General features: G+C 42.2%; 1 protein-coding gene across 1 annotated transcript in view; it reads left to right on the top strand.

Moving 5' to 3' along the window:
- Positions 1–27,224, top strand: part of CLCN6 (chloride voltage-gated channel 6) — a 1,280,196-nt gene that overhangs the window by 868,413 nt on the left and 384,559 nt on the right. Inside the window, exon 19 of the mRNA XM_044075232.1 lies at positions 9,766–9,926. Within this exon, the coding sequence (XP_043931167.1) occupies positions 9,766–9,926 (161 nt within the window). The remainder of the gene's footprint in view (positions 1–9,765; positions 9,927–27,224) is intronic.

Raw genomic sequence — 27,224 nt, 5'->3', positions numbered from 1 at the left:
AAAAGAACATGAAAATACTGAATATCGAATTACAGTAAACACCTGAGTTTTATTCATAGGAAATATTAAAAGTAACACAGCTGGAAAGATTCACACGGTTACAGAAAAACAATATTCAACTATTCTCACTATATTTTCCTGACTAATCTAAAGAGTGATAGTCCCTAGTCTCTTACTAGCGCAAGGCAAGATGAAGTGATGAGTGGTCTTCCTCCTTGGTCAGGTTCCACAAACAGACTGTTCATGAGACTTTAGTCTCCTCTAATACTAAAACATTATTTCTGTTCAGAATGACATCATATCCATCTGGTCATCTGACGTCTGGTTCCCATGCAACCCCCATTGCTAGAAGCCATCAGGATTTAGAAGCTATGTGTTACCATACACACACACACAGCATTGCTCAGATCTGCTGCTGTTCCTGGAAGTCATAAAACCATTTTAACACTTCTGCTCCTCCTACAGAGGTACTAAGCCAGGTTTCTCACAGACATTTTGTCTCTGGCTGCACGCAGAATGTAAGATACAATCTTTATGGCCATCCTGCAGCTGGATTGTGATTAACCTCTTCTCTTCAAGTATCCTGTGTTAAAACATATACATTTAATTAAGTTACAGTAATACATGCACATTTCTTTTCTTTCCAGCAGGGCACACTGTTGATACATTTTAACACAAGCAACTTTACAAATATATTTTTAAACACAACATCTGTACAAATCAGTTTGATACACAAATGACATACAGTTCTATACAAAACTCCAGCTAGCTTATGCTGGCATATGTTACACATCCACTGCCCTACTTCTCCTGGTATGGCTGGTATACCTCAGATCATTATAATCCTTTCATTTCACTGTTGCAAATATTCTTAACGTGAGGGATCCCCCTGCCAAGGGTGGCCCAATATTTGGCCAATATACTAAAACCTTTAGGTTGTCATTGATATGCCGTGCATCACATGTATGCTTCCTGCACAAGGTATGGGGCATAAAGGTGACATCTTTACGTATCATCCTCAGAACAACTTTGCCAACAGTCCGAATGCTATGTTTTGATTGTGGGACTGATCGCCTGAATTGTTGCTGGTTACCTAGCCATTCAGATAAGTGCCCCATTGGGTTTTTTTGACTTATCCTTTTTGCTTCTAGAATTTATGTTGTGGGATTTCATGTCACCCAGAAAGGGTAAATGCCAGTGCAGGAGACAGATTCCCCATAAAGACTATGACAAGAAGTGCTTGTTTTGTTTAGGAACTTCTCATGACCGGTCAGGCATTTGTTCCAAAGACCTTACATAGCCGTCTTTCCTCTCTCACCATTTATCTTGAGAATCTGTGTGTAAACTCTTAGCTAAAGATGCTATGGAGGGTACTTCCTGGCTTGTGGGTCAACCATCTTCGAAGAAGAAGGCCAAAAAGTCAGGTCAGATTCTTTGGCTGTGCCTCCTCCACCAGACGCCTCTTTTGAGGCTGGTGAAAGCCCAGAGGATTGTCTGGTTTCTGGGCTGGATTCCTCTGCCAGTTCAGAGGCCGGCATGGATCCAGCTTCTCATATGTCCTCAGAGGCCTTGCAGATGTCCGCTTTGGATGCTCAAGGGGAACCGTGGCTGATTATTACCAAAGGTCCCAGGGGAATCCTCAGACTTTCGTTAGAGAGGAAGTTTTGACTATGATTATTGAATGTAGGCCAGCACTGGCGCCTTCTTCCTTTCATAAGGCAGTCATGCTTTGAAACAATAGAAGACAAAACATTTTGCCTCTAGTCCCAAGGACCCTCAATGTAAATGGCAGATTTTTATACAGGGTTTGTTTAATGCTCTTATGGCCTTGACGCCTCCTCAGGGAGGTCTCTATTCCACCTCCTCCTTGGTCTTCTTCCCCCTTAAAATGTCTAGGGATCAGAATTCTTTTGAAGAGGAAGATGATTCTGATAGGAATTCTTGGCCTATTCTACCCAGATTCCTTCCTCTTTGGATTGTGGTTCTGAGGAAGGGGAGTCTGCTAGTCATGAATATCCTTTTATGTAGATTTCCGTTGGGGATACCATTGCCAGGATGATGGATGTCATTAAATGGGATTGTTCCCAGTTTTCGGAAGTGCAGAGGAGATATTATAAGCTCCTTCAAATGGAATCTCCTAGACCCTCTGCTGTTCCTCGGGTTTTGATTGCATTATTGGATGCCTTTTCTTATGCATCTCAGGCCCCCAGACTCCCAGCCCCCTGCTCCTAAAAATGGATAGGTTTTATAAAGTGCCTGATGACTGCAAATTTCTTTATAAGTGTCCATCTGCTGACCCTTCAGTGTTTTTTGTGGCATCTGACAAGCCTTCTCAATTGCTGTCTTCTACCAAGCTTCTTCCCTCTGATAAAGACAGCAGGACTATGGAAAGGCTGGGTAAAAAGGTTTATTCGTTAGCCACCCTGACCTTTCTGGATGTTAATTTTCAGACTCTCATGACCAGTTATGTTTTGGTTGTCCTTTCTCAGGCTTGTCAGGTTATTTCTGACCTTCCTGATTCTGAGGGAAATTATGCCTTGTTTCTGTTAGGGGCTTCTTCCCAGGCAGCTCACCATTCCATTAAATGTAGTTATGATGCAGCAGATACTTCAAGGGCTGCTTCTTCTGGCTCTGTGTTGAGATGATATTCCTGGCTGCAGCTTCAGCCTCTGCCTGATGATATTAAGGCTAAGTTGATGGATGTTCCTCTGGATAATAAAGTTTGTTTGGTGTTGCCACACTGATTTGTTCAAGTCCATGCAGGAGAAAGGTATGGAGTTACAGGATCTGAAACATATTTTTGTTTCCCCTGTGCCAAAGTTCCAGAGAAATTAACCTAATAAACCTGCCTTTGTTAGAAGGCAGTCTCAACCTCCTCCTGAAGGCAAGAAGGGTGGTAGGAGGGTTTCCCCAGCTAAGTCTACACAGACCCCTCCTGCTCAGAAGCCTTCTTTTCCTGATAAACTAGGTGCTGTTTTACTACCCGATTCTGCCCATGCACATTCCTTTCTCTTTTCATCTTTCTCTGTTTCTTCCTGTGTGGTTAAGCATAACCCAGGATTCTTGGGTTCTTTCCATCATTTGTCAGGGGTATTTCATGGCTTGGAAATCTCTTCCTGCCTTTATGGACATTCCTCAGCCACCTCAAGACCAGTTGAGCTCTTTTCCAGAAGTACTTCAGGGTCTTTTGATTCAGGGAACTCTTCAAGAGGTTCCATCTGCTCAAAGGGGAAAGGGGTTTATTCCAGAATGGTTTTGGTCCCCAGGAAGGAGGGCACTTGAAGACCCATTTTGGATCTTTCTCACCTGAATATTTTTCTGAAGGGTCCCTCCTTTCGACTGTTATTCCTTCAGACCTTGTTTCCTCTTCTGCTTCCTCAGGCTTTCATGGCTTCTCTGTATCCGAAAGATGCCTACCTCCATATCTCTATTCATCCCCTTTTCAGTAAGTTTTTACATTTCTCTGTTGCTTCGTGGCATTTTCAGTTCTCTGCTTTGCCCTTTGACCTCTCTACTGCCCAAGAGTATTCACCAAATGCATAGCTCCTGTGATTGCTTTTTTTGCAGACTCAAAGGCATTCAAGTCTTTCCTTATTTAGACGACTTGCTTATTCAAGCCTCCTCTTCAGAGATTCCTTTCCAGCACTTTCAATGGGTCATCACTCTGTTGCCTGGGTTTCACTGTAAATTTTCAAAAGTCCTTCCTGTCCCCGTCGTGGGATCATGTTTTTCTGGGGTGCAGGATCCAGACTTTTCCTATGCTAGCATCCCTGCCTCCCAAGACTTTGACTCTGGTTTCCATTTTTCAGTCCCTTTTTCCCCTGGCCTTGATTTCAGCCAGGGAATTTCTAAGAGCTTTGGGATTCATGGCATCCACCATCCCTATGCTTCCCTTCGCCAGTTAGCACGAGAGAGCTTCAGTGGTATCTAAAGTCAATTTGGCTTCAGCATGCTCATTCTCTGGAGTTTCCAATTCCTCCTCTTCCATGTCTCAAGTTGGAATTTCAGTGGTGGATTCACAACTGACTTTGAATCTGAGTCTTCCCTTTCAACTCCCACTTCCCTCTCAGGAGTTGTTCACAGACACTTCAGACAGGGGTTGGGGAGCTTCCTTTAGAAGCCTGAAGGTGCAAGTCCTTTGGTCTCCTCAGCAGCAGAAGGAGCACATCAGTATCAATGAGATGATCTCTTCTGTTGGCACTCAGTGCTTTTTATACTCTTATTTTCTCCAGGGGTCGTAAAGATCTTAACGGACAATACCACAGTGATGTGGTACATCAACAAACTTGGGGTGGGGGGGCAAGTTCTTATTTGCTTTGCAGATTGGCAGTCCAGGTTTGGGAGTTAGAGGTTCAGTACCAAGTCACACTTTAGGCAATATACATTGCTTCAAGTCAGAATTATGTGGCAGATTCTTTGAGCAGGTCTATAACACAATCTCATGAGTGGATACTTCACAGGGATGTGTTTCTGCACATTATCCACTAGTGGGGTATTCTTCAAGTAGATCTTGCTGCTCCCCTCTGAACAGGCAGCTTCCTCAATTTTGTGCAAGGACTCGTTGTCCTGTAGCCTGGAAGGTGAACCCCCCCCCCCCCCATATATTTCATGGAAGGGAATGTTTCTTTATGCCTTCCTTCCCCCTTTCTCTCATTCCAAACGTCTTGTACAAGATAAAACAGGATGCTCCCAAAGTATTGCTGGTGACACCCTTTTGGCCCAGAAAGCATTGGTTCCTTTTTCTTCTGCATCTAGCCAAGGGCAATCATCATAAGTTACTTCACAGGGTGGATCTTCTCACACAAGACAAGGGATCTCTCATCCATCCCCATCTGTCCAAAATTCAACTGACACACTGTGGGTGATAGGATTTTGATTCCTTACAGGCACCTTTTTTTTTCCTGAGGCCGTGCTTCGGTTCTGCAAGAGGCCAGAAAACCCACTACCATGAAACCCTACTTGCCCAAATGGAAGAGGTTTTCTGTTTGATGTCTTTCTCGTAACCTGGATCCACTCACTGTGGATGGTCCTTTGGTTCTTTCTTATTTGTGTGAATTGCTCCATGCTAGGTTGGCATATGCTTCTATTAAAGCCCACCTTTCAGCTATTTCTGCTTGTCTGCCTTTAACTCCTCCCTTGGCCTCTAGGTTGTAGGCTAAACAATTTCTTAAAAGCATCCTTCATATTAGACTTCCCAAGAAGGCTGTTCTTCCTTCCTGGGATCTTAATTTTGTTTTGTAAAAATTGACTCAGGCTCCTTTTGAACCTGCAGCTTCAGCTTCCTTACAGCATTGTTCTTGAAAGACTATTCTTTTGTTGGCAGTTACTTCTGCCAGGTGGGTGTCTGAGCTGCAAGCCCTTATGGCCGTTCCTCTTTTTTTAGTTTTTCATAAGGACCAAGCATCTCTTCATACCAATCCTTCTTTTATGCCTAAGGTGGTGAATGAGGTGCCTGTTAATCAGTCTGTTAATTTGCCCACCTTTTTCCCTTCTGCACAATCTGCTAGTGAGAAGGTGTTGCACACTTTGGATGCACATAGACAACTCAGATTTTATTTGGACAAAACTAAAGATTTTAGGCAGTGTGATCAGCTTTATGTTTCCTTTCATCCTAGATCATTAGGTTTTGCAGTTTCCAAACAGACTGTTTTGTCTTGGATTTCTACAGCCATTTAATTTTGTTATTCGAGAGCCTTCTTTCTGTGGTTAAGGCTCACTCTACTAGGGCTGTGGCTTCTTCTGGTGTTTTTTTCAAGAATTGTTTCTTTTCCACTGAATGTATAAGCTAATTCTGTCCTTGAGGCAGCTACCTGGTCTTCATTGCATACTTTTACCAAGCATTTCACGTTAGATGCCATATCCGGGACTAGAGCTGGTTTTGGTAGGATCATTCTTCATGGGTTCCTGGAAGGCTGTGTTGGCACTTCCTCCTCCCTGTCTTCTTCTTGAGCTTTTGTACTCTCCCTCATGTTAAGAATACCACAGCAATGAAATGGAAGGACATAGTACAGGTGTGTAAAATCTTGCCATAACAGTAATGTCCTTCTCTTCACTATTGCAGTATTCACTGCCTCCCCCTGGTCTTTTGTCCCTCTGGATGTGTATGTTACCCTTTGGTATCCTAAGGCTGAGTTCCTCCTGGTCCTCTCACTTCTGAGGATGATACATCCAGACATCCCTTTTATGCCCTATGCCTTGCGCGGGGAGCATACGTGTGACACACGGCATATCAATAACAACTTAAAGGCTTTGGTATACTGACTGAACGTCGGGCCACCCTTGGCAGGGGATCCCTCATGTTAAGAATCCTGCAACCATGAAGAGAAGGACATCTATTGTTATGGTAAGATTTTACACAACTGTACTTTCTGTTGAGGTTGTCAGGTGTTTGCCTGTCCTCCACAACAACCTTACTGATCCATTGTTATCAATTTTGGCAATGGCTTTGCCATTCTCTTATCTTGTATAGATCTAAACACTTCATAATCATGGTTTTAAAAATGAAATATGTCTATGTGAAGTTGGATCTGAAGGTTCTTTGCCCTCTTTGGGTTATATAGCTAGCATACTTTATTTCCATGATGGTGGTATTCCATGTTAGTTGTACTCCCTCCTCTTTTAAAATACTATTAAACAAAACCTCTTAATCACTTTCTTCCCTCTCAACTTCTAGAACAATACCATCTTTTCCTGAAACTTCCCTGTTAACCTGTTAAATGATTATACAACAACATTTTTATTTCATCTCTCCCTATCATAGCTGTTAATTGTTGAGCAATATATTTCTCTAAATTTTGCCTAATTAAGTCTTTCATAAATATTTCCGTTTGTGTTTTATCTCTGTTTACACTTTTTCTGCTGTATACACATTTTCATAAAATGTCCAGTATATATCTAATATTTCTGCAGGATTTCTGGTTATTTTTCTTGTCATAGGCTCCCTAAGTCTGGTGACAGCCCTTTTCTGGTTTCTGTTGCCTAAGTTGTTCTGCTAAAAGGTTTTTTGGTGTTGAGTTGTTATCCAAAAATATTGCTTAGGAGCATTTCTAAACTAATGCATGTTATCCAGATACTCCCTTATTTTCTGTTTAGCACTCTGCAGTTGCTCCTCTTCTTGTTCTATGGGATTCCTCTTAGTCTACAGTACTTTAACCTTTGTCAATCCAGTAATTCCCATTTCTTTTTTCTCCCATATCTTTTTCCCTCTTATTTCTACTGTATTTATAAACTCTATTCTCATTTTATCAGACTCATTAGTGATCCCTTTGGAAGAAATTTCTCTTTTCCAATAATGCTCAAATCATTTCCACTGCTCATTCCTTAACTTCCTCTCTTTAAACTTGTAGGTATGAAAGTGCCAGAATGCGGCAATGGGCGATCTCATCCAACCAATTTCTGATAGCAATGCACATTCCGGGGAAGTCCAGTGTGATAGCAGACAAATTGAGCATGTCCATTCTACTACCTCATGAGCAGTCTCCCAGCATGAAGGTGGCAGAAATGATTTTTCACCAATATTGTGCGTTAGGCCCGGCAAGCCAGCACGTCAAAATCTACTGCCAATCATTAGCGGACTGGAGTTCCGCTGAGGCGACCCCTAACCGTGAAAAGACGAAAGAAAGAAAGAAACAAACAAACATGCCCAGCCTTGCTGCAGTCTCTTTGCATCTCCCCTGAACAACAAGTGCAGCAGCATCTTTGCCGTAATCCCCCCACTGGGGGAATCGCTGAACTACACAACTGGCTCCCCGGTTTCCTGTTTGCATATTCTCAAACTCCCTTGATCCCAGATTTCTGCAGAAAGCTTTCTGGTTGAAGAGCAAAGTCACCCTAATTGCACCTTACTGGCCTTGACAGATTTGGTTCCCCCTTCTTTAACCTGATCTGATTTACCCACCTTGGATTTTGGATCCGATTCCAAACCTCCTGTCTCATCCACAGGCATTATTCACCCGGATATTTCAAAGCTGACAGCATGGTTTCTCCACTTCCTTTAATAGCCAGACAACCCATGCTGTCATCCCCTGTTCATCATATACTTTTATTTTCCCATAAGGCTTCTGCAAGAAAACTTTACAGAAGTAAATGGAAGAGGTTTGTTTTTTGGGCACTTCAGAAACATACTGACCCCTTTTCAGCCCCTGTACAAAGTGCCCTTGAGTTTTTGACAATGTTTAACGTAGGAGCTAGCACCTTGACCATTAGAGTTCAGTTAGCAGCCATCTGTAATTTTCGCATTGGATTTGAGAACTCCACCCTGGCTTGATCTAAAAGGTCTTCTTGAGAGGTACCCTTCTTTTGAGACCTCCTTATAAAGATCCAACTCTTCCACAGGACTTAAATTTGGTACTGCAGGCCTTGATTCGTTCCCCCCTTTGAACCAGCAGCAAAATGTGTTCTTAAAGTTTCTGACCTGAAGATGATCTTTCTGGTGGCCATCACCTCTGCTAGAATGATTTCAGAACTTCAGGCATTTATTTCTAAACCTTCCTACTTGATTTTTCATAGGGATGAAGTAACATTACAAACCAGTCCTTTCCTTTTCTTTCTAAGGTGGTGTCAGAATCCAACCAGTGCATTAATCAGCCAGGTTTTTTTGTTTCCTAAATTTGCAAACAAAGGTGAATATATGTTGCACTTATTGGATGTTTGCAGACAATTATGTTTTTACTTACATAGAACAAAAGAAATTAGGAAAACAGATTAATTATTTGTCTCCTTTGCAGATTCTAAATTGGGTAAATCAGTTGCAAAGGTAATTTAGTTAGATGGCTGACAGATTGTATATCATTTGTCTAAAATAAGTTGGGTCTATCTTTACCAGAACCTTTAAGAGCCCATTCAACTAGGTCCATGGCTGCTACTTCAGTGTTTCTGTCTAGGGCTTCCATGGATAACGTGTGTTTCTGCAACTTGGGCCAGTCCTCATACCTTTATTACTCATTGCAGTCTGGATCTGGTCTCAACGGGAAGAGCAACCTTTGGCTCAGGAATATCCTTCCTTATGTCCACCTGGGATTTTTAGGTAGCTGGGGACTCTGTCCCACCTGTTGGGAAATGAATGAAAATTGACTACATCAGTAGTTATGTACTCTCCATAATGTTCCATCTGTGTTGTCCATTTTCAGTTTTCTCAGCTCCCCGCCCACCAACCCCGACCTTTTTCACAGTTGATTTCTGGATGAATGAGAACATATAAGGACACCACTGTTCCTTATGTTGAGCTCCAGATAACAGTTTCTTCTATCAGTTATATTATAATAATAATTCTTATATTATGTCAACCAGCAAACAAGATCTGAGGTATGTTAGGGGTTGGTGCATTATGGGTAAGGGAGTAGCTAGAGGGCTTTTTAGTGGCCATGAGCTAAAATAATGGCCAAGTCGGATCCAACCCCAGCTGTTGAGGAAGAATGAAAATGGACAACACAGACGGAACATTATGGTGAGTACATAACTTCTTTTTTTTCCTTAAATACTCATTTTTCACTTCTCTTTAGTTTCAATGGAAGTAACTGTGGTTGCCGCTGTTTTAACTGTAAATATGTTTTCCTTTAGGACTGCACCTGTTGCCATTCTTTTATATTATTAATTAGTCCCAGCAAAGTCTTTACTGTATGTTTTCAGTTCACTAATCTGGAATTCATTTGGCGATTATACCTCTCTAGGTAACCTAAAGTGAATTGTGTGTCTGTAACAAGCAAGTATCCAGCAGATTTTGAATTGGTCTCTGATACTGGGTTGCTTTCTTTTCTCAACCTTTAGAAATCTAGTATCCTGACAAGAGCAGGTGAACAGAGGAAGAGGAGCCAATCCATGAAATCATACCCCTCAAGTGAGTTACGCAATGTGTGTGATGAACCAATTAATGGAGATATAGTTGACGAGGATGGAGAGGACCTGCTACAGCAGATGCTGGAAAGAAGGTGGGGGCAGATTTTGCATCAACCATGTAGGGTAGGGTTCTTTTTTGAAGTGTCTGAAATGGAGTGTGTTGAAAGACTTGCTACCTTTTGAGACTTTGAAAGTGAGACTTAAAATTGAGATTCTATAGGGCAAAATATCTCTACTCGGTATAGATGACTAGATTTCATTTTATCAAAATAAAAGCTTACTCATAGATATTTATTTGTTTTCATTTTGTGTCAAGTTATTCGAATGCATAACTATTGTTTTCTGCAAAAGTTAGAGGAACATTAGAAAATAATTATCCTAAAGTCTCATTACTTTTGTCATTTTCATGTTTTTTCACATGACACTGCTAGCTAGCTATGGAATTGTCATTTGAAAAGGTAGACAAATGGTACCCCTTTGTGGTGGTGGTGTGTTTTTTCAGACAATTTCTCTGTATTAATTGCATTGATGATGAAAAAGGATATAAAGAATAGTTGCTGTACTGCCCCTCAGTGATATCTGTCACTGTTTTTCCTTGCGTCTGTCAAAGTCAGCAGTATGTCAGCTAACAGTAACACTCAATTGGCTTGTTTCATAACATGGTAATCCTTCTTCTGTTTGTTCCTTTCACACTGGCAAGGAAGCTGCATGCCCACTTCCAGAACTAAGCTAAACGCAAGACTTTCTCTCCGAAACACCCTCTTTTCTACTAACAAAATAAAAAAAAGACGCTTGAATACTTCTCACACATTCTGAGTTCTTAGGCCAGTCACACAATTACATTTTCAGCAGGAATCTCTAACTGTACCATTGTGATGTTGTTTAGGGCCATTGGATTATTCACTAGTGGGTTGCTGTCGTTTGTCTTATAATAGTAGTGAAAATAGAGTGTCCTGTCACTGAACCCATGCTTAGAACATTAAACCATGATTGGCTGGCCCTTTTTCCTTCAGGTAATTGTTTATACTCTTTCTACTGCTGATTTGGAAGGTACAGCTGTACAACATTTAACAAATTCGTTCACATATGCCTCTAAGTTAGTGAATATACAAATTAATGAACCGGCACCTCAGATAGACATGAGTAATGTTCGTGCTCTAGATCCTGTGGATTTTCTGATTCTAACCAAGGACCCTTTACCTATGCTGCCACAGAAAATTCAGAAGAAGAGTTGGAGAGAGAAACTGTTGGCAGGAACATCGTTGAGGCGTCCGATAACCATGAATCAGGTGCACAAACTAATCAGACAGATTTAGTATTTAATTTGTCATCTCATGAGTTGAATGAGTATGAACTCTCTGTACTATCCAAAGGCTTGACATTTGTGCCCTATGTGTGTATAGATATATCTAAGACACTCCTTGATTTCAGATGCTTTATAAGGAGATTAAACCTTAAATTGTATTTTCATACAGTAGTTCTCAACAAATTTGTGAAGAACTTAAGCGAAGTAGTGTTTTTATACCATACAATACCTTTCTTCAAGTGTTTGAAAATGCTGTGGAAAGGGACATATGTAAGCTGTATAACAGTTCATGTTTTAATAAGCTTTACAACTTGACTAAGCAAGAATTTGAAGCACTGGACTCATTGGAAAAGAATAAAAATATCATTGTAAAAAAGGCAGATAAAGGAGGGGGAGTGGTTGTCATGAGTTCTAGTTTTACAGTCGAAAGATGGAGATACTAATGCAGAGTTCTGAGTATGAAATTATAAGTAGGAATGAAGCCAGTAGATTGTCACTGAATGTAAGGGGAAGGATATGTGAGATGCGTGAAAATGGGTTGTTTGACGATGCACTGTTTGATTATCTATTGGTCAAGAATGTGATTATACCAATTATTTATGGAATACCTAAGCTGCTTAAATCACCTATGCACCCCCCCCCCCCATGAGACCTATTGTCTCTGCTAGGGGGTGGGAACTGAACATCTGTCCAAGTATTTGGAGAAGCAGCTTAGGCCACTGTTAGATAAAGTTCCCACCATTTTGAAAGATAGCAATATGTTCCTCAAACAATTGTGCCAGTGGAATCAAGGCTATGTAGTGGGGAATTTGTACTTTTTGACTTTAGATGTAGATTCTCTATTCACTGTCATCCCCCATGAAATAGGTATCTACTGTGTGAGAGCATTCTTGACTAGATGTTCAGAATACAGTATGGATAAGATCAATTTTTTATGCAGTTTGCTGGCCCTGATACTTGAAAACAGTGTCTTCATATTTGATACCAAGTGTTTTCATCAGGTCAGAGGTGCCGCGATGGGTACGCCCATTGCAAATTCATATGCGACCATTGTAATGTACATGTGGGAAGCCAGATATGTATTATCAAATGACAACCCTTATAATAATTGCATTTGTTTTTATACTCAATTTGTTGATGTTCTCTTTGTCATCTGTGAGGATCAAGATTGACAGTACTGAGTAATTTTTTAGACTATATTAACAGTGCTACCACATACTTAAGATTCAAGTATGAGCTTTCACGAGAAATATCTCCTTTTTAGATGTGTTTTTAAAGCGTGATGAGACTAATGCTGTACAAACTGAGATGCACAGAAAGGTGGTAAAGAGAAATCGTTATCTGCATCATAGTAGTATGCAACCACCGCATATGTTTTCTAACATTGTTACAAATCAGATGCATAGGGTAGCAAAGTTAAATACCAATGATGAATGTATTTATAGGCAACTGGACCAATTGACCATAGAATTTATGGAATGTGGGTATAATAAGAAAGAAATACAATTTGCACTAAATAAATCTAAACAACGTTTAGTTGATACATGTCCAATTTTTGGCACTGACATTGATCCAAATATGAAGGAAGTGTCAAACGGGAATTAACCCATTAGATGTATGTTTACTTATAATAATAATACATCACAGGTTAAGAATATAATATCTCGTCATTGGTCTAGTCTACGGGATGTACCTGAGCTAAGATATGTATGTTGTAGGTGAGAAACCATGTTTTGGTTATAAGTGTAGTGGCACACTTGAACAAAAGTTGTGCTATAAAGAACAACCAAAATATTATTTTGAGTTTATAAATACCAAACATAATACTCATAAGTGTAATAATTGTTTGTCCTGTAGATATATAGAGGAGTCAAAAGTAATTAAACATCCCGTCACAGGTATGAACTTTATGCTACGTGCCTATGGAAATTGTAAGACTAAGAATATTATATATTATGCAAAGTGTGTTAGATGTGACTGGTACTATGTAGGGATGACAAACAGGAGGTTGAGGGATCGGATATCTGACCATATGAGTAGTATACGATGCAAGGTTATGATGAATGCCTTGTACAAACATATATTTGAAACAAGTGATGAACATGTTTTTAGGTTTGTTATTTTAAAGGTTATATTTTTGCCATTAAGAGGTGCAGATATTAAGTTGATGACAGCGAATGAGGAAATGAAATGGATCCATGATTTGGAGCACATCTACCACCTAGGTTAAATGGTACTTTTACTTTGAAGCCACTGTTAAAGGCTTTAAGTGCAAAAGTCTGATCATGTGACTTGTAGCCTATATTTATAGGTTCATAGGTAAGTACTAGTCTATCTGCCCGTGGGCATCTATAAGCCTAGCCAGAATTTGTTGGCTTTCGCCACCCCCTTAGATTAGTCCCCTGTGCCTCTGTCCAGCAGAGCCACTGCAGTGATCCCCGGGGTAAATTTTCTGTTTCCCATCCACTCGTCAAGTTTCTTTTGAGTGTTAGTGAGGGGCTCTGCCTAATGTAGATTGGAATCCTGTTCCAAAGCATGGGGAGTCTCTGGGACAGGAATCTATTCCTCCAGCACTTCCTATTTATTGTTGTCTTGAGGTTTAGATCCCTAGAGCTTGTGGCTCTCGGGGATTTGTTTTTTTTTTTTTAGGTGGAGCATGTCCATCATTTCTGGGTTGGACATGGCCTTGTATGTCAGGCAGAGATCACCTCTGAGTAAGCGGTATGCAACCGAGTACAGCTGGAGTTTCTTCAGTTGGGCTGCATAGGGCATATGTTTGAGGCCAGTAATCCTCTTGGTGAGGTACTTCTGTGGTCTTTCCAGCCGTTGCAGGTGTCTTGTAAGGTACATCCCAAATGGGGCATTGTACTCTTTGATGGGTCTGATGAGTGATGAGTAGAGGGGCACAATAACCTCTTTTGTTCTAGATGCGAACCCTTTTGTGATTAGGTGGTCCACATAGAAGGATTTTCTAACCACCTTGGCAATATGATTATCAAAGGAGTGATTACTATCTACTTGGGTCCCCAGATCCCTTATTACAGAACTACAAAAACCTTGGCAACCATGCCAAAAGCTATGCTGTCATGAGACGCCTGAAAAAATCCAATATTCATTTCCTGTCTAATTAAACAATGAGCTGTAAACCAAGTTGTACATAAAATCCAATGTTTAATAAAAACTGGAAGGTTACAAGTTAAGTGCTTTCACCCATTCCAGACATGGGCTTCATCAGAACTAAAATTTTTTTTAAAAAAACAGTTGCAATTTAAATAAACATCTTGGCGCCAAAAAGTTGGCCGTATTTAAAGATACAGATCCTGAAACAAGCAGTTAGCAGAACTCAAGGGTGAAGTTAGCAAATTGACGATGTTGCTGACTAACATTGGGTTTAATGTCATGGGCAGTATTGCCATTACTGATACCACTATTAAGAGTGGTTTGGACGTGCCAACAACTTCAGACAATGTATTAATGGATGTAATGTGATCCTATCTCGCCTACATTCTCTACAGATGGGTTCGGAGCCGATCCTTGGCTCCGACTCGGCCGCTATACAATAGAACGCAGTCTCTTATTGGCTGAGTTACCTCGTATCCCAGGATGCACCACTACTGCTTCCCCAGATCTCGTTTGCCGCTTCTGAAGCATAGACGTGGTCTCAGACTTGGCTGAGCTAAGTGCCTCTTAGTCAGATTTTTTCTGTCTAGTTTTGTGCTAAAACTTACCCAAAAGCTGTTTAACAGCTACTTATTGTTGTGTGACTGTGTATTTAATTTTTTTTTGTGGTAAAATTGTATTTTTTGTGGTACTTAAGTGATCCCGTGTAAGTTAGAGGGGCCTTGCCCTATCCTAGGCGTTTTAGTTAGAGTCTAGGCTGTCCTTGTGTAGTTTTTGTAGTTTAGTGCGTTTGTAGTTAGATAGCCACGTCGAAGGAACATAGACCATCAGGTTTTAAGAAATGTTCAAAATGTAATTATAAAATGTCCATTACGGACGACCATTCATTGTGTGTCTACTGTCTGGGCCCGAAGCACCTCCAAGAATCCTGTAGCGTTTGCCACGCTTTTTCCTCTCGCGTCCTCCAAGAGAGGAAAAATAAGTTAATTTTGAAAGGGCTTATTACCCCTTCCTTTGAGGAAGCCCTATCTTCTTCTTCTTCCCCTTCGAGGAAGAAAAAGTCTTCGGCTCCGACCAGCCTGTCGGATCCGGCAGCTAAAAAGTCGCGGCAGGCTTCTCCGTCGGCTCCACGGACTTCGGAGCCGAGGGCGGAACGGTCTGCCTCGATGTCTCCAGCCTCGACTCCTCTGGCTTCGGAGTCGAGCTCGGGCGTCGAGAGGCGAGTCATCTCCATCGGCTCCACTGCCTTCGGAGCCGATGGAGGTTGCCCGCTCAGACTCTTCCCCTTCGGTGCCAAAGTCCACATCGGCTCCGAGGGAAATTGCAGTGGTAGTGGAATCTCCCTCGGCGCCGATACTTCTCGAACCCATACGGAGCCGGTCCCCCAGTCTTTCGGAGCCGGCGGAGAAGTCGACTCGGACCCGGTTGGTCTCTTCTCGGTCGTCGAGGATGTCTGATTCGGATTTAGACAGGGTGCTTCAAAGGCTTTTTCAGTCTCCGGTCTTTGCAAAATTGATCTCGGCTCCAGCCCAGTCGGCTCCGGAGCCGATTTCCCATCCTGTTATCTCGGTTCCTCCTCCAACAGCTTCGGCGCCGTTGGAGTCAGTGTTGGTGGAGCCGGTGGAGGTTGTCGGATCGGTTCCGACCCTAACTCCAACCCCGCCCTCTGGGTCGGGGTTCGGTACGCGGACCTCCTCTGTCGGCCCCGGGGGGGACGCTTCGGGACCGATCCTTTCGGTTCCGAGCCTCCCTCTCGGTGCGTCTGCTGCGGGAGTTCCGACTGCTGTTGTGGCCTCGGGGGTTGAACCATCCCAGGACTCTGGGGTCCCGCCGAGGCCATGAGGAGTGCCTTGGCCAAATCCTCTCTGGCCACTTCTACCATCTCACCACCACCTTCCCTTGGCACAGAGACTGGCTCCTTTGCAATCCCCCTGTCTCACGACAGCGGAGCCCTTGGGCCTGAGGTTACCCCATTGGGGTTCCCTTCTTCCTGGAGATCCCTCCGAAACGCTTTCGGAGGAACCTCCGAGGAAGAAACAGTGTAAGAGGAAGCACGTCGACTCCCCTGATGAGTCTCTCACCTCGGATACCGACCTCGATGATGCGGAAGGGTCCCCCAAGTCGTCCTCGGATGATGTATCCTTTGCGGACATCTTGGAGATCCTTAAGCAACGAGGCGACTGGCAGTCCAAACACCCTTCTGCTGAGGAGTCGGTTTTCCTCAAGGCCTTCGGGGCTCAGCCCTCCGCCTCCTGGGTGTCTCCGCCTTTCGATGAGCTTCTGGATTTGATCTCTCGAAGGGCGTGGGAACACCCGGATTCTGTTGAACCGGTGCCAGCTCGCCCCAATAAATTCCTTTTGGCTCCCACTGATAAGGACTTTCTTTCGAAAGGTGTGGCTGTAGATGCCATGGTGGTGGCATCTGCCACCCAGCAAGATGTGGCAGAGGCTTCAACGTCCGTCCATCCTCCTAATAAGGAGTCTAGGAGCATGGATCGGTACGGGAAGCGTACCCTTTCTTCAGCGACCTTTACATTAAGGTCTCTGAACTATTTGACGCATTTCACGAGACTGCAGAGGGATCTGGTCAAGGAGCTTTCGGATACCCTCTCCGGTAACTTACCTGAGCAGTTGGCCCAGACGGTTAACTCCCAGTTGGCTACCCTGTCCTCGTTATCCAACTCGTCCATGAGGCTCATTTCTTATGCAGCCGAAGGAGCAGAGCGGCGGGAACAGGTGTTGCTCTACGGAGACAAGCCTGGCTACGCCTGTGTCACTTTGCGGAGGCCTTTAAGTCTTCCTTTGCCGACGCCCCCTTTGATGGGTCCTCACTGTTTGGACCCAAGGTAAAGGACACTTTGACTCGCTGCGAACAGGAGGGTAAGACTTTAACTGCCGTAGGGGCCCGGTTTTCCACTCCCTTCAGACCTTATCCCAAGACTCGAAGAGGAGGGAAAATGTGGTTCCGTAAGTCTCAAAAGCCTTACTCTTCGCAGCAGAGCGATTCCCCTTCTAGAGGCAGAGGAGGGGGAAATTTTTCAGGGAGATGCCGTCCCAGAGGCGGCGGAGGCCCCCGCAACACTGGAGACCGCGAGTCCTTTCGTGGCTCCTCCTCCTTCCAGCATCTCTGAAGGAGTACCCGACTGTGCAGCTCCGGAGCCAGTCGGGGGTCGTTTTTCGAGACACCTAAAGGCCTGGGAAAATATCACTCAGGACCAATGGGTGCTCCGAATCATCGCCGGAGGTTACACCATTCCCTTCTCTCAACCCCCCCCACCATCCCAAAGAATCCCGGACCCGCCACCCAGTCAACGGGATCATGCAGCCAGCGAAATATCGAAGCTGCTTCAAAAAGGAGTCATCCAACCTGTCCCCGCAGATCAGGCCGGATCAGGGACTTACTCAAGATTCTTTTTGGTACCAAAAAAGACCGGGGACTTGAGGCCCATTTTGGATCTCAGCAAGTTAAACCGATTAGTGAAAAAGTCCAAATTCTGGATGGTCACCTTGCAATCCATTCTCCCGCTTTTGGAGAAAGGTGTTTGGATGTGCTCCATAGATCTCAAAGACGCCTATTATCACATTCTGATAGATCAGGCGTCGAGGAGACACTTGCGCTTCAGCCTAGGAGACAGTCATTTCCAGTTCCGAGCACTGCCCTTTGGTCTCACCACAGCCCCCAGGGTGTTCACCAAATGTTTGGCGGTGGTGACTGCTCACCTGAGAAGTCTAGGATTCCAGGTGTTTCCATACCTAGACGACTGGCTCCTAACTGCCACCTCCAGGCATTTACTCTTGAAAACTCTAGCAGCCACTATCTCTCTAGGCAACTCCTTAGGAATCACCTTCAATTGGACAAAATCTGTATTGCTGCCATCTCAGCGTATTCTGTTTATTGGTGCAGAAATAGACTCAAGGCAGATGCGAGTCTATCTTCCTGCGGAAAGGATAGCAACGCTGCAGTCTCAGGTTCGGGCATTACTCCTCAGACGTCGTGCTCCAGCGAGAATGGTCCTGCAGCTGTTGGGTTCCATGTCAGCCACTATTCTTCTGGTCCCCTTGGCAAGGTTGCATATGAGGATACTCCAGTGGCTCCTATCAGTCCAGTGGTCTTATCAAGACCTTCCCCTCAGTCACCACATATTGATCACAGAGACGTGCAAACAGGATCTTTGTTGGTGGCTTCTTTCCTCCAACCTGAATCTAGGGCGACCCTTCGTTCCCCCATTCCCCTCGGCCACGTTGACTACGGACGCCTCCCAGACAGGGTGGGGGGAACATTATCTGGACAGGTCGGTCCAAGGCACGTGGCACACCGACGAGAGTCTTCTCCACATCAATATCCTGGAAATGAGGGCGGTGCTTTTAATGTTGCAAGCACTGCACGATCACCTCCCCCAGGGTACGATTGCCATTCAGTCCGACAACATGTCGGTAGTCTGGTACTTAAACAAGCAAGGAGGGACCAGGTATTACCCCCTTTGCAGAGAGGCCATGAAGGTATGGGATTGGGCGATTGCTACCAAACGTTTCCTAGTGGCAACACACATTCCGGGGAGATCCAACGTGATAGCCGACAGACTGAGCAGAACTATTCTCTCCCCTCACGAGTGGTCCTTGAACGACAGAGTGGTAGCACAGATTTTCACGAGATGGAGAGCTCCTTGTTGCGATCTCTTCGCAACTCCCCTCAACGAAATGCCAGCAGTTCTTCTCTCTCACCCCAGTTCCGGGGGAGATCCCCAAGGATGCTCTAGTCCAAGTTTGGCCCCCCAGTCTGCTATACGCTTTTCCACCGGTTCCCCTTCTCCCCAAGGTGATTCAGAAGGCGATTCGCTTGGGAAGCAAAATGATTCTAATCGCCCCATACTGGCCTCGTCAAGTCTGGTTCCCCTTTCTTCACAAATATGCATTGAGGGTCCCTGGTTCCTGGACCAAGTTCCGGACCTCTTGACGCATCAGTCAGGACAGCTCCATCAGTCCCTCCATTCATTGAAGTTAGCAGCTTGGCTACTCCTCTTCCGACCATAGTTAGGAGCCATTCTTTCGACCCTGAAGTCATGCATATTTTGTCCTCGGCCCACAAGACTTCTACTAAAAAGATGTATAGCAATAAATGGAAGAGGTTTGCTATTTGGGCCCAACTCCGAGGATTAGACCCTATGACAGCCTCGGTGTCAGAGGTACTGAAGTTTTTAGCTTCCCTGTTCAACCAAGGTTGTTCGGTGTCTACCATCAAAGTTCAATTGGCTGCTATTTCCAATTTTCACGAGAGCGTAGAACCACCTTTAATGAGCAACAACTTGTGCAAAGCTTTTATTAAAGGAGCTTGGCTTCTACGGCCCCCTATATCTCATCCTGCACCACCGTGGGACCTTAACGTGGTGTTAGGTGCATTAACCTCATCTCCCTTTGAGCCGGCAGCAACCTGTGACTTAAAATTTCTTTCTTGGAAGACTGCTCTTCTAGTTGCTATTACATCAGCCAGGCGAAGTTTCAGAACTTCAAGCCCTATGTGTCAAACCACCATACCTGGTATTTCACAAGGATAGAGTATCTCTTAGACCAAACCCATCCTTTATACCAAAGGTTTGTTCTAACTTTTGTTTGCAACAATCACTGGAATTACCGGTCTTTTTCCCTAAGTATTCAAACAGAGCTGAATATACCTTTCACAGCTTAGACGTGCACAGACAATTACGTTTCTATTTGGATAGGACACACCAAGCACGAAAATCAGATCAACTGTTTGTGTCCTTTTCGGATAGTAAATTAGGCAAAGCCGTCGCAAAAGTCACTATTGCCAAGTGGATCAGAGACTGTATCAGTCATATTTATCTCATTTCAAATAAGGAGCTTATAGTTCCAGTGAAAGCTCATTCTACCAGGGCTATGGCCACTATGGCAGCCTTTCATTCCAAGCTCTCTATTAGTGACATTTGTGCGGCTGCTACGTGGTCTTCTCTACACACCTTTATTTCTCACTACAAATTGGATGTGGCATCTAGGGGTCGAGCTTCCTTCGGTTCCACGGTTCTCAGGAGCGTTTTCCAGTGAGCCACCCAGGAATTAGGTGCTAGGGACGCTGTCCCATATGTAGAGAATGTAGGCGAGATAGGATCACATTACATCTTTTAGTTATGTACTTACCATAACTTTAGATGTATGGGATCCATCTCGCCTACATTCCTAATAACCCACCCTCCTTCCCCCTGCCTCGTAGACCAGAAGAGACCGGACGATCCGAATTCAACTTCTTCCTCTCTTGAAACACCTGGGAATGTTATAACAATAGTCTATGTGTGTGTGAATGTGTGCGGACAAACAAGATCTGGGGAAGCAGTAGTGGTGCATCCTGGGATACGAGGTAACTCAGCCAATAAGAGACTGCGTTCTATTGTATAGCGGCCGAGTCGGAGCCGAGGATCGGCTCCGAACCCATCTGTAGAGAATGTAGGCGAGATGGATCCCATACATCTAAAGTTATGGTAAGTACATAACTAAAAGTTTTGAATGGCCGTAAAGAAAGAGACGGTCATACTGGTTTTGATAACACTAACGAAGGTTCACCTACTACCTTAAACCCATCGCCTGGGATCCCAAATGGGCAAGAGACAGGTCGAGGAGGTACGAATACTATAGACCTACCTGTTTCTTTTCCACACAATGAACAGCGGAATAGTAGTAGAATGGGCTTATCGGATTACACTTTCGATTTTTCCTTTGGTGATTTAGATGATGAAGCCAAACAGATTGGCACAAAACCTAAAAGGATGTTACCAAAGAGGACATATATCCAGTCTGGAGGGACTGACCCTGTTAATAAAGGTACTGTAAATACGCAGGATATTCCTGCAATTGTTAATAACAATTCACATAACAGCCACAATTATTTAAAGAAATTTTTAGATACTAATTGTGGTTTTGACAATTGCACAACAAGGGAAGAACAAATTCATGGACAGTCACCCAAGGGCATGCTAAGGGACATTATTTTTACCTTGGGAAAGAAATTAAATATTATTAATAGTTTGAAACTTGATAATGCATACCTTTTGAAATGTATTAATTCTGAAATTGTACCTATGGGGTTGAGATTCTTCAAACACCCTGTAGGTGTGGATTTAAATGATAAAATTAGAGCTGATTTCAATCAGTTTTTTGATCAATGTGGTATTCAATACATGCAAATGTTGATAAAATACAATGATGAAAAATTAGTAAGAATTATGCAGGAGGTTGAAAATTTAAATCAGTTGATTTTGAATGACCTGTTATTCTCACAGTGGGAAAAATTGTATGTCAAGCAATTTCATGTGGCAGAGGCTAATTCTAAGAAAGCATTTAATAGGAAAAATAAAAAGTTACAAAGGGACATTGAACAGTATAACAAGGGGAGAGCATATGGATGGGGTAACAGCAACAGCCCTAGCCATGATACTAGAAACTTTCAGTACGACACACACGTTGATGGAGAAATTGACTACAATAATCAAACAGAGAAGAACTCACATTTTTGGAACAGTGGGCAAAAGGGCCAGCAGAGGGATTGGAAATGGGGAGGGAAGTGGAAAAAACAACATCCACACCAAAATTTAAGAAATCAAATGAATGGTTGGTATGCAAACCCTCCAAGAAATTAGAGATGGAGGAGCACAAGTATACATTTAACAAAATAAATTCTGGTAATGTTCAAGATATTACTAAAGCAGGTATAATTGTTACAAAAATTTTAATATTTACAATTATACCAACTTTACCCTCAACACTTCCCACTTCCATTTATTTTCTAAAGGTATGAAATATATTCCTACAACAAATTTTAGATTAGTAGACTGCCTAAGTGAAATTAAATTATTTATAAGGAAATTTAATTTGGCTATTATGTTCCATAATTCGGACAATAAAGGAAGGATCCAAAGTATGGGCATCAACTCATTGAAAAAGAAAAGTAGTTTTATGCCTCATATGCATCCAACTTTATCAGTATATGACAAATCAGTTACCAAACAAATATATCAATTACAAAATACTATTGGTGGCAAAAGAGTTAAATCTGATTTATCTAAAGATGAAGCAATGATATTAAAAAATATGAAGAATGATAAAACTATTCATGTAATGAAACCTGACAAAGGGGGAGGCATAGTGATATACAACAGTATGGTATACGCTTCCAAAATGTATGACATATTACATTTATCCGGAAATTACGAGGTTGTTTCTTTGAATGAAATAAACTTGGCATATAGGAGAATTGACATGCATATTGAGGAATTTTTGATAGATAAACAAATTATTACTGACACTTACAATTACGTGAAGGTTGAACATCCGGTGGCAGCAACACTTGTAGGAATTCCCAAAATTCACAAAAATATAGATAATCCACCTTTCCGACCCATCATTTCTGGAAGTAGATCCAAAACTTTCCATCTAGGGGTTGCCGTGGACACTATGCTGAAACATATTTATAGCAAAATTCCCCACCTAGTCAAGGATTCTTGGGAATTTTTGAAAAATTATCCCACTCATATGTATAAGGATGAGATGTTTTGTTACCATTGACGTAATTGATTTATTTTCATATATACCTAAAGAGGAAGGATTGAACGCTTTTGCCAACAGCATTAGAAAATATGCTGAGTTTGATTGGGATAAAGCATGTCTTATTATTGAAATGATGAGTATAGTTTTGGAACACAATTATATCTACTATGAAGGCGAATACTTCAGGAAAACCAGGGGCGTAGCAATGGGGGCTGCTTGCGCCCCCATTTTTGCAAACCTGGTTATGCTACATTGGGAGGAATCCATTGTGTTCCAAAATTAATTTTTTAAACATATCAAATACTGTTCCCGCTTCCTGGATGACATTTACATCTTGTGGGATGGTAGTGAAAATATACTGCAAAAATTCTTGGATTACAATCAGTTCTAGCAGTAACTATTTGAAATTTACATCTTCCAACAGTCAGGAGGGTACAGCTTACTTAGATACCTTTGTTTTCAAAGATGGAAAACATTTTCTGTCTAGAATACATAGGAAAAATACATTTTCAAATAGCTACTTGGAATATTCTAGCAATCATCCTAAAAAATTAAGAAATATATACAAGGGACAGCTTATTAGAGCTGTTAGGATGACTTCATCTCATTCAGACATGTTGAAGGAAGTAGCTTATATTACATCCCTATTTAGAGACAGAGGTTACGACATAAATATGATGTCTAAGATGAGTAAGCAGGTCACAGAGGAATGGGGAAAAAATATACCCCATTGTTAGGTCACAACCATAATAAACAAGTCATTATTCCTACTCACCATGATAGACATTCTCGTATAGAAACTAATTACAGTAGAGCTTGTGTTTTGAAATATGGCCCATATGTATTCAAAATTAAAGAAATTTTGACCACCAATTGGAATATCATTTTGGCAGATTACGATGTAGCAGACATTGTAGGACCCTACCCCACTTTTGTTAATAAAATGGGACCTAATATAAAGAAATATTTGGAAAGTGGTCCCATTGCTAAAAATCCTTCTTTTAAACATACCAACAAATGTGGTAGTTGTAATTTGTGTTATACTATATATGAAGGAGAGGGAATAATATTAGATAATATCAATAGGTCCCATATTACGTTTAGACAGGGAAACTGTAAGTCTAAACTAATTATATATTTGGCTAAATGTTGTACCTGTTCCGGTTTTTACATAGGTAAGACCGAAAGATAGTTTAATAAGCAAATCTATGCTCATATGTATAGCATAAAAAAGAAGGATGAAAAAAATGCACTATATAGGCACATAAAAACGTGGGGGGATAAACATCGTTTTATGTTTGCAATTTTGAACATTATCAAGATTGACCCGAGGGGGGGGAGACTACAAAGGTTTGCTATCTCATAAGGAAATGTGGTGGCAATTATTTACAGATGCATCTACACCCCCAGGGCTCAACGATTTTATCTCCATAAGGCCGTTGCTTAATAGGTTAAATTGGTATTAGCAACTTTTGGAGAGCTTGTAACAGTTTAAATGGAACACATTTTTATTGATTAATTATAATGTAATTATTCTTTTTATTATACACTTAGTCTAGGATGTTATCATACGTCAAATAATGGTTGACACTGACATTTATTTTATTGTATATTGGATATGCAGGTGCTTGTTTCAGGATCTGTATCTTTAAATACTGCCAACTTTTTGGCACCAAGATGTTTATTTAAATTGCAACTGTTTTTTTAAAAAAAAAATTTTAGTTCTGATGAAGCCCGTGTCTGGAACAGGTGAAAGCGCTTAACTTGTAACCTTCCGTTTTTTATTAAACATTGGATTTTATGTACAACTTGGTTTACAGCTCATCGTTTAATTAGACAGGAAATGAATATTGGATTTTTTCAGGCATCTCATGACAGCATAGCATTTGGCGTGGTTGCCAAGGTTTTTTCAGTTCTGTTGTATTTGCGAATGCCAAACAACTTTTTTACAGATCCCTTATTACATTTTCTGTATTTAGGGGACTACCACGTACGTGGTAGTTCGTGGCTACTTCAGGGGATGACTATGCACTTTTTGGCATTTAGCTTGAGGCCATGATTTTGACACCAAGTATCCGTCTCAGTGAGGCCCTTCTGGAGGATGTCTGTATCAGCTGGAGAGTCAGTTATGGCCCCCAGTTTGCAGTCGTCTGTGAACTTGGTCAGCCATAGTCCCCCTGTGCTTGCCTGTACCTCTGAGAAGTATATACCGAACAGGAAGGGGTCCCAGGACTGAGCCTTGGGGGACGCCACTTGTAACTGGTTTAGAGTCAGACCTAGAGCCTGCAACTCTCACCGTGTGGGTTCTATCCATGAGCCAATTGGCAACCCATCTCATGACGTAGGGGTTTATGTTCAGGCTGGTGAGCTTGTCTGTAATACCAGAATGGGGAATGGTGTTGAAAGCCTTTGCGAGGTCTAGGTAGGCTGTGTGGCCTCCTTTCCCTCGTCTAAAGCCTTGGTAACTGTCTCAAAGAAGTCCACCAGGTTTAGGAGGCATGATCTGCCCTTAACAAAGCCAGACTGGGTAGGGTCCAATGTTTGAAGGTTCCCAATGTCTCTATTAATGAATTCCATGATGATGCGCTCCATAGCCTTGCAGACCAGGCTAGTCAGGCTTACAGGGCGATTTTAGGTAATTGAATTGTAGTTGTATATATTACTTGCCTGAAGAAGCCAGTGTGGTGAAAGTATTGTGCTTGCGAATAAACTTGTCTTGTGTTTTTGTCTGAGTTTTCCAGTTTTATTCTATTCTTTTTTTTGTATAAGTCCGGATTTACGACCTTTCACTGTTATTTCTTCTTGCAGTGAAAAAAAACCTGAGATATAAGTGCCAGAAACTCTGCAAGTTTAAGTAAATTCAGTTACTGGCGAGTAAGTATAATGCCTGGATGCTAGCAAAGAAGAAACTGAAAGAAAATTAACTAGACAAGTTGAAGAGAAAACACCAACTAGGAAGAATCCTGCAGCAGTTTTACAGAAAGCAGTTCAAGCTCCAGCTTTTATGCAGGATGTGGCTTCTGGTAATCTAGAGGAAAAAATAAATCAAATGTGCTCAGAGCTGATTAAAATAAAAACATTGAAGGAGTATTTCTACTTAAAAAATAATAATAATAAAAAACACTGGGAAAATGGAAGAATCTTTAAACAGCTATTCATATGTACTGATAAAACTGCAAAAATCAGAGGTCAAAATAAAGGAAAGGCTGGTTGAGTGTGAGACCGCACAAGAAGAGCTGTTTCAAAAAATTGTAGAATTAGAGGACATAGCACTGAGGGGAAATATAAGATTTTTTTGCTGTACCAGAGAAAGCGGAAGGAACAGACTGTATTATTTATATGAAAGCACAAATGAGCAAGTGGACAGGTATTCCACAGCAAGCTTTATCCATTAAAAGGGCACATCATGTCATTTTCATCACCCCCTTTTTCCCATTTTTTACGAGGTCTGGGGTGTTATGTTAACTGTCGCCATCATTCTCTGTTCAGTTCCACTCTCCTACCTTCTTCAACATTCGTGCCTGACTCTTGTAGATCTTCTCTCACAGCATCCATCCACCTCTTTGCTGGATGCTCTCGTTTCCTCTTGCCTTCTTCATGTTTGTGCCAAATCTTCTTCATCAGATTGTCTTCTGCTTTTCTGCACTGTGCCCAAACCACCATAATATGTTCCCTTTGAACTTTTTGCAATTGGAGCTACTTTAGCTTCTGCTCTTATGGCCTCATTTCTTTGTTTGTCCCAAAGTGTGCATCCTACCACCCATCTGAGGCACTTCATCTCTATCACCTCCCGCCTCCTCAACTGTTCTGCCTTTACTGCCCAGGTTTCTGTACCATACAGTAGTACTGGTTACATCACTGATTTGTAAACCTTATTTTTGAGATTCTTTGTTATTCTTCTGTCGTAGACACTGTGCCAGTTGGCTGCAGTGTCTCTGATTCTAGCTTTGACCTCCTCATTCAGACTTTCCCCCTCCTCAACCACTCCTCTAAGGTACTTGAAGCTGTTAACCTGTTCCACTATTTTCCCTTCTCATTTCTCAGCTTCTTCTCATTTCCCCCAGTTTGCTGCCATTACAACTGTCTTAACTGTGCACAGTTTCATCCCATGTATCTTCAGTTTTGCATTCCATTCTTTTAACCTGTGCTGAAGTTCTTGCTCACTGTCTGCCTATAATGCCACAACATCAGCATGTAGTAACTTTGCTGATCTGTTCCCGCCAACCTGTTTGCTAATGTAGTCCATCACCAGTATGAACAGCAGTGAGCTCAGAGCTGAACCCTAATGCACAACCACTCCCATTGGGAACCCCGCTGTAAGACCGAACGCTGTTTTTACTTGAGTCATTGGGTCCTTGTACATGTCTTGCACTAATTCTACCAGTGTTTCTGGGACTTGTAACCTGGGGGTTTG

Source organism: Protopterus annectens, chromosome 1.part1 (assembly GCF_019279795.1).
Source record: "Protopterus annectens isolate FY-2018-M chromosome 1.part1, PAN1.0, whole genome shotgun sequence".
Taxonomy (NCBI): domain Eukaryota; kingdom Metazoa; phylum Chordata; order Ceratodontiformes; family Protopteridae; genus Protopterus; species Protopterus annectens.
The sequence above is the reverse complement of the archived record's forward strand: the minus strand, read 5'-3'. Positions and strand labels throughout refer to the sequence as shown.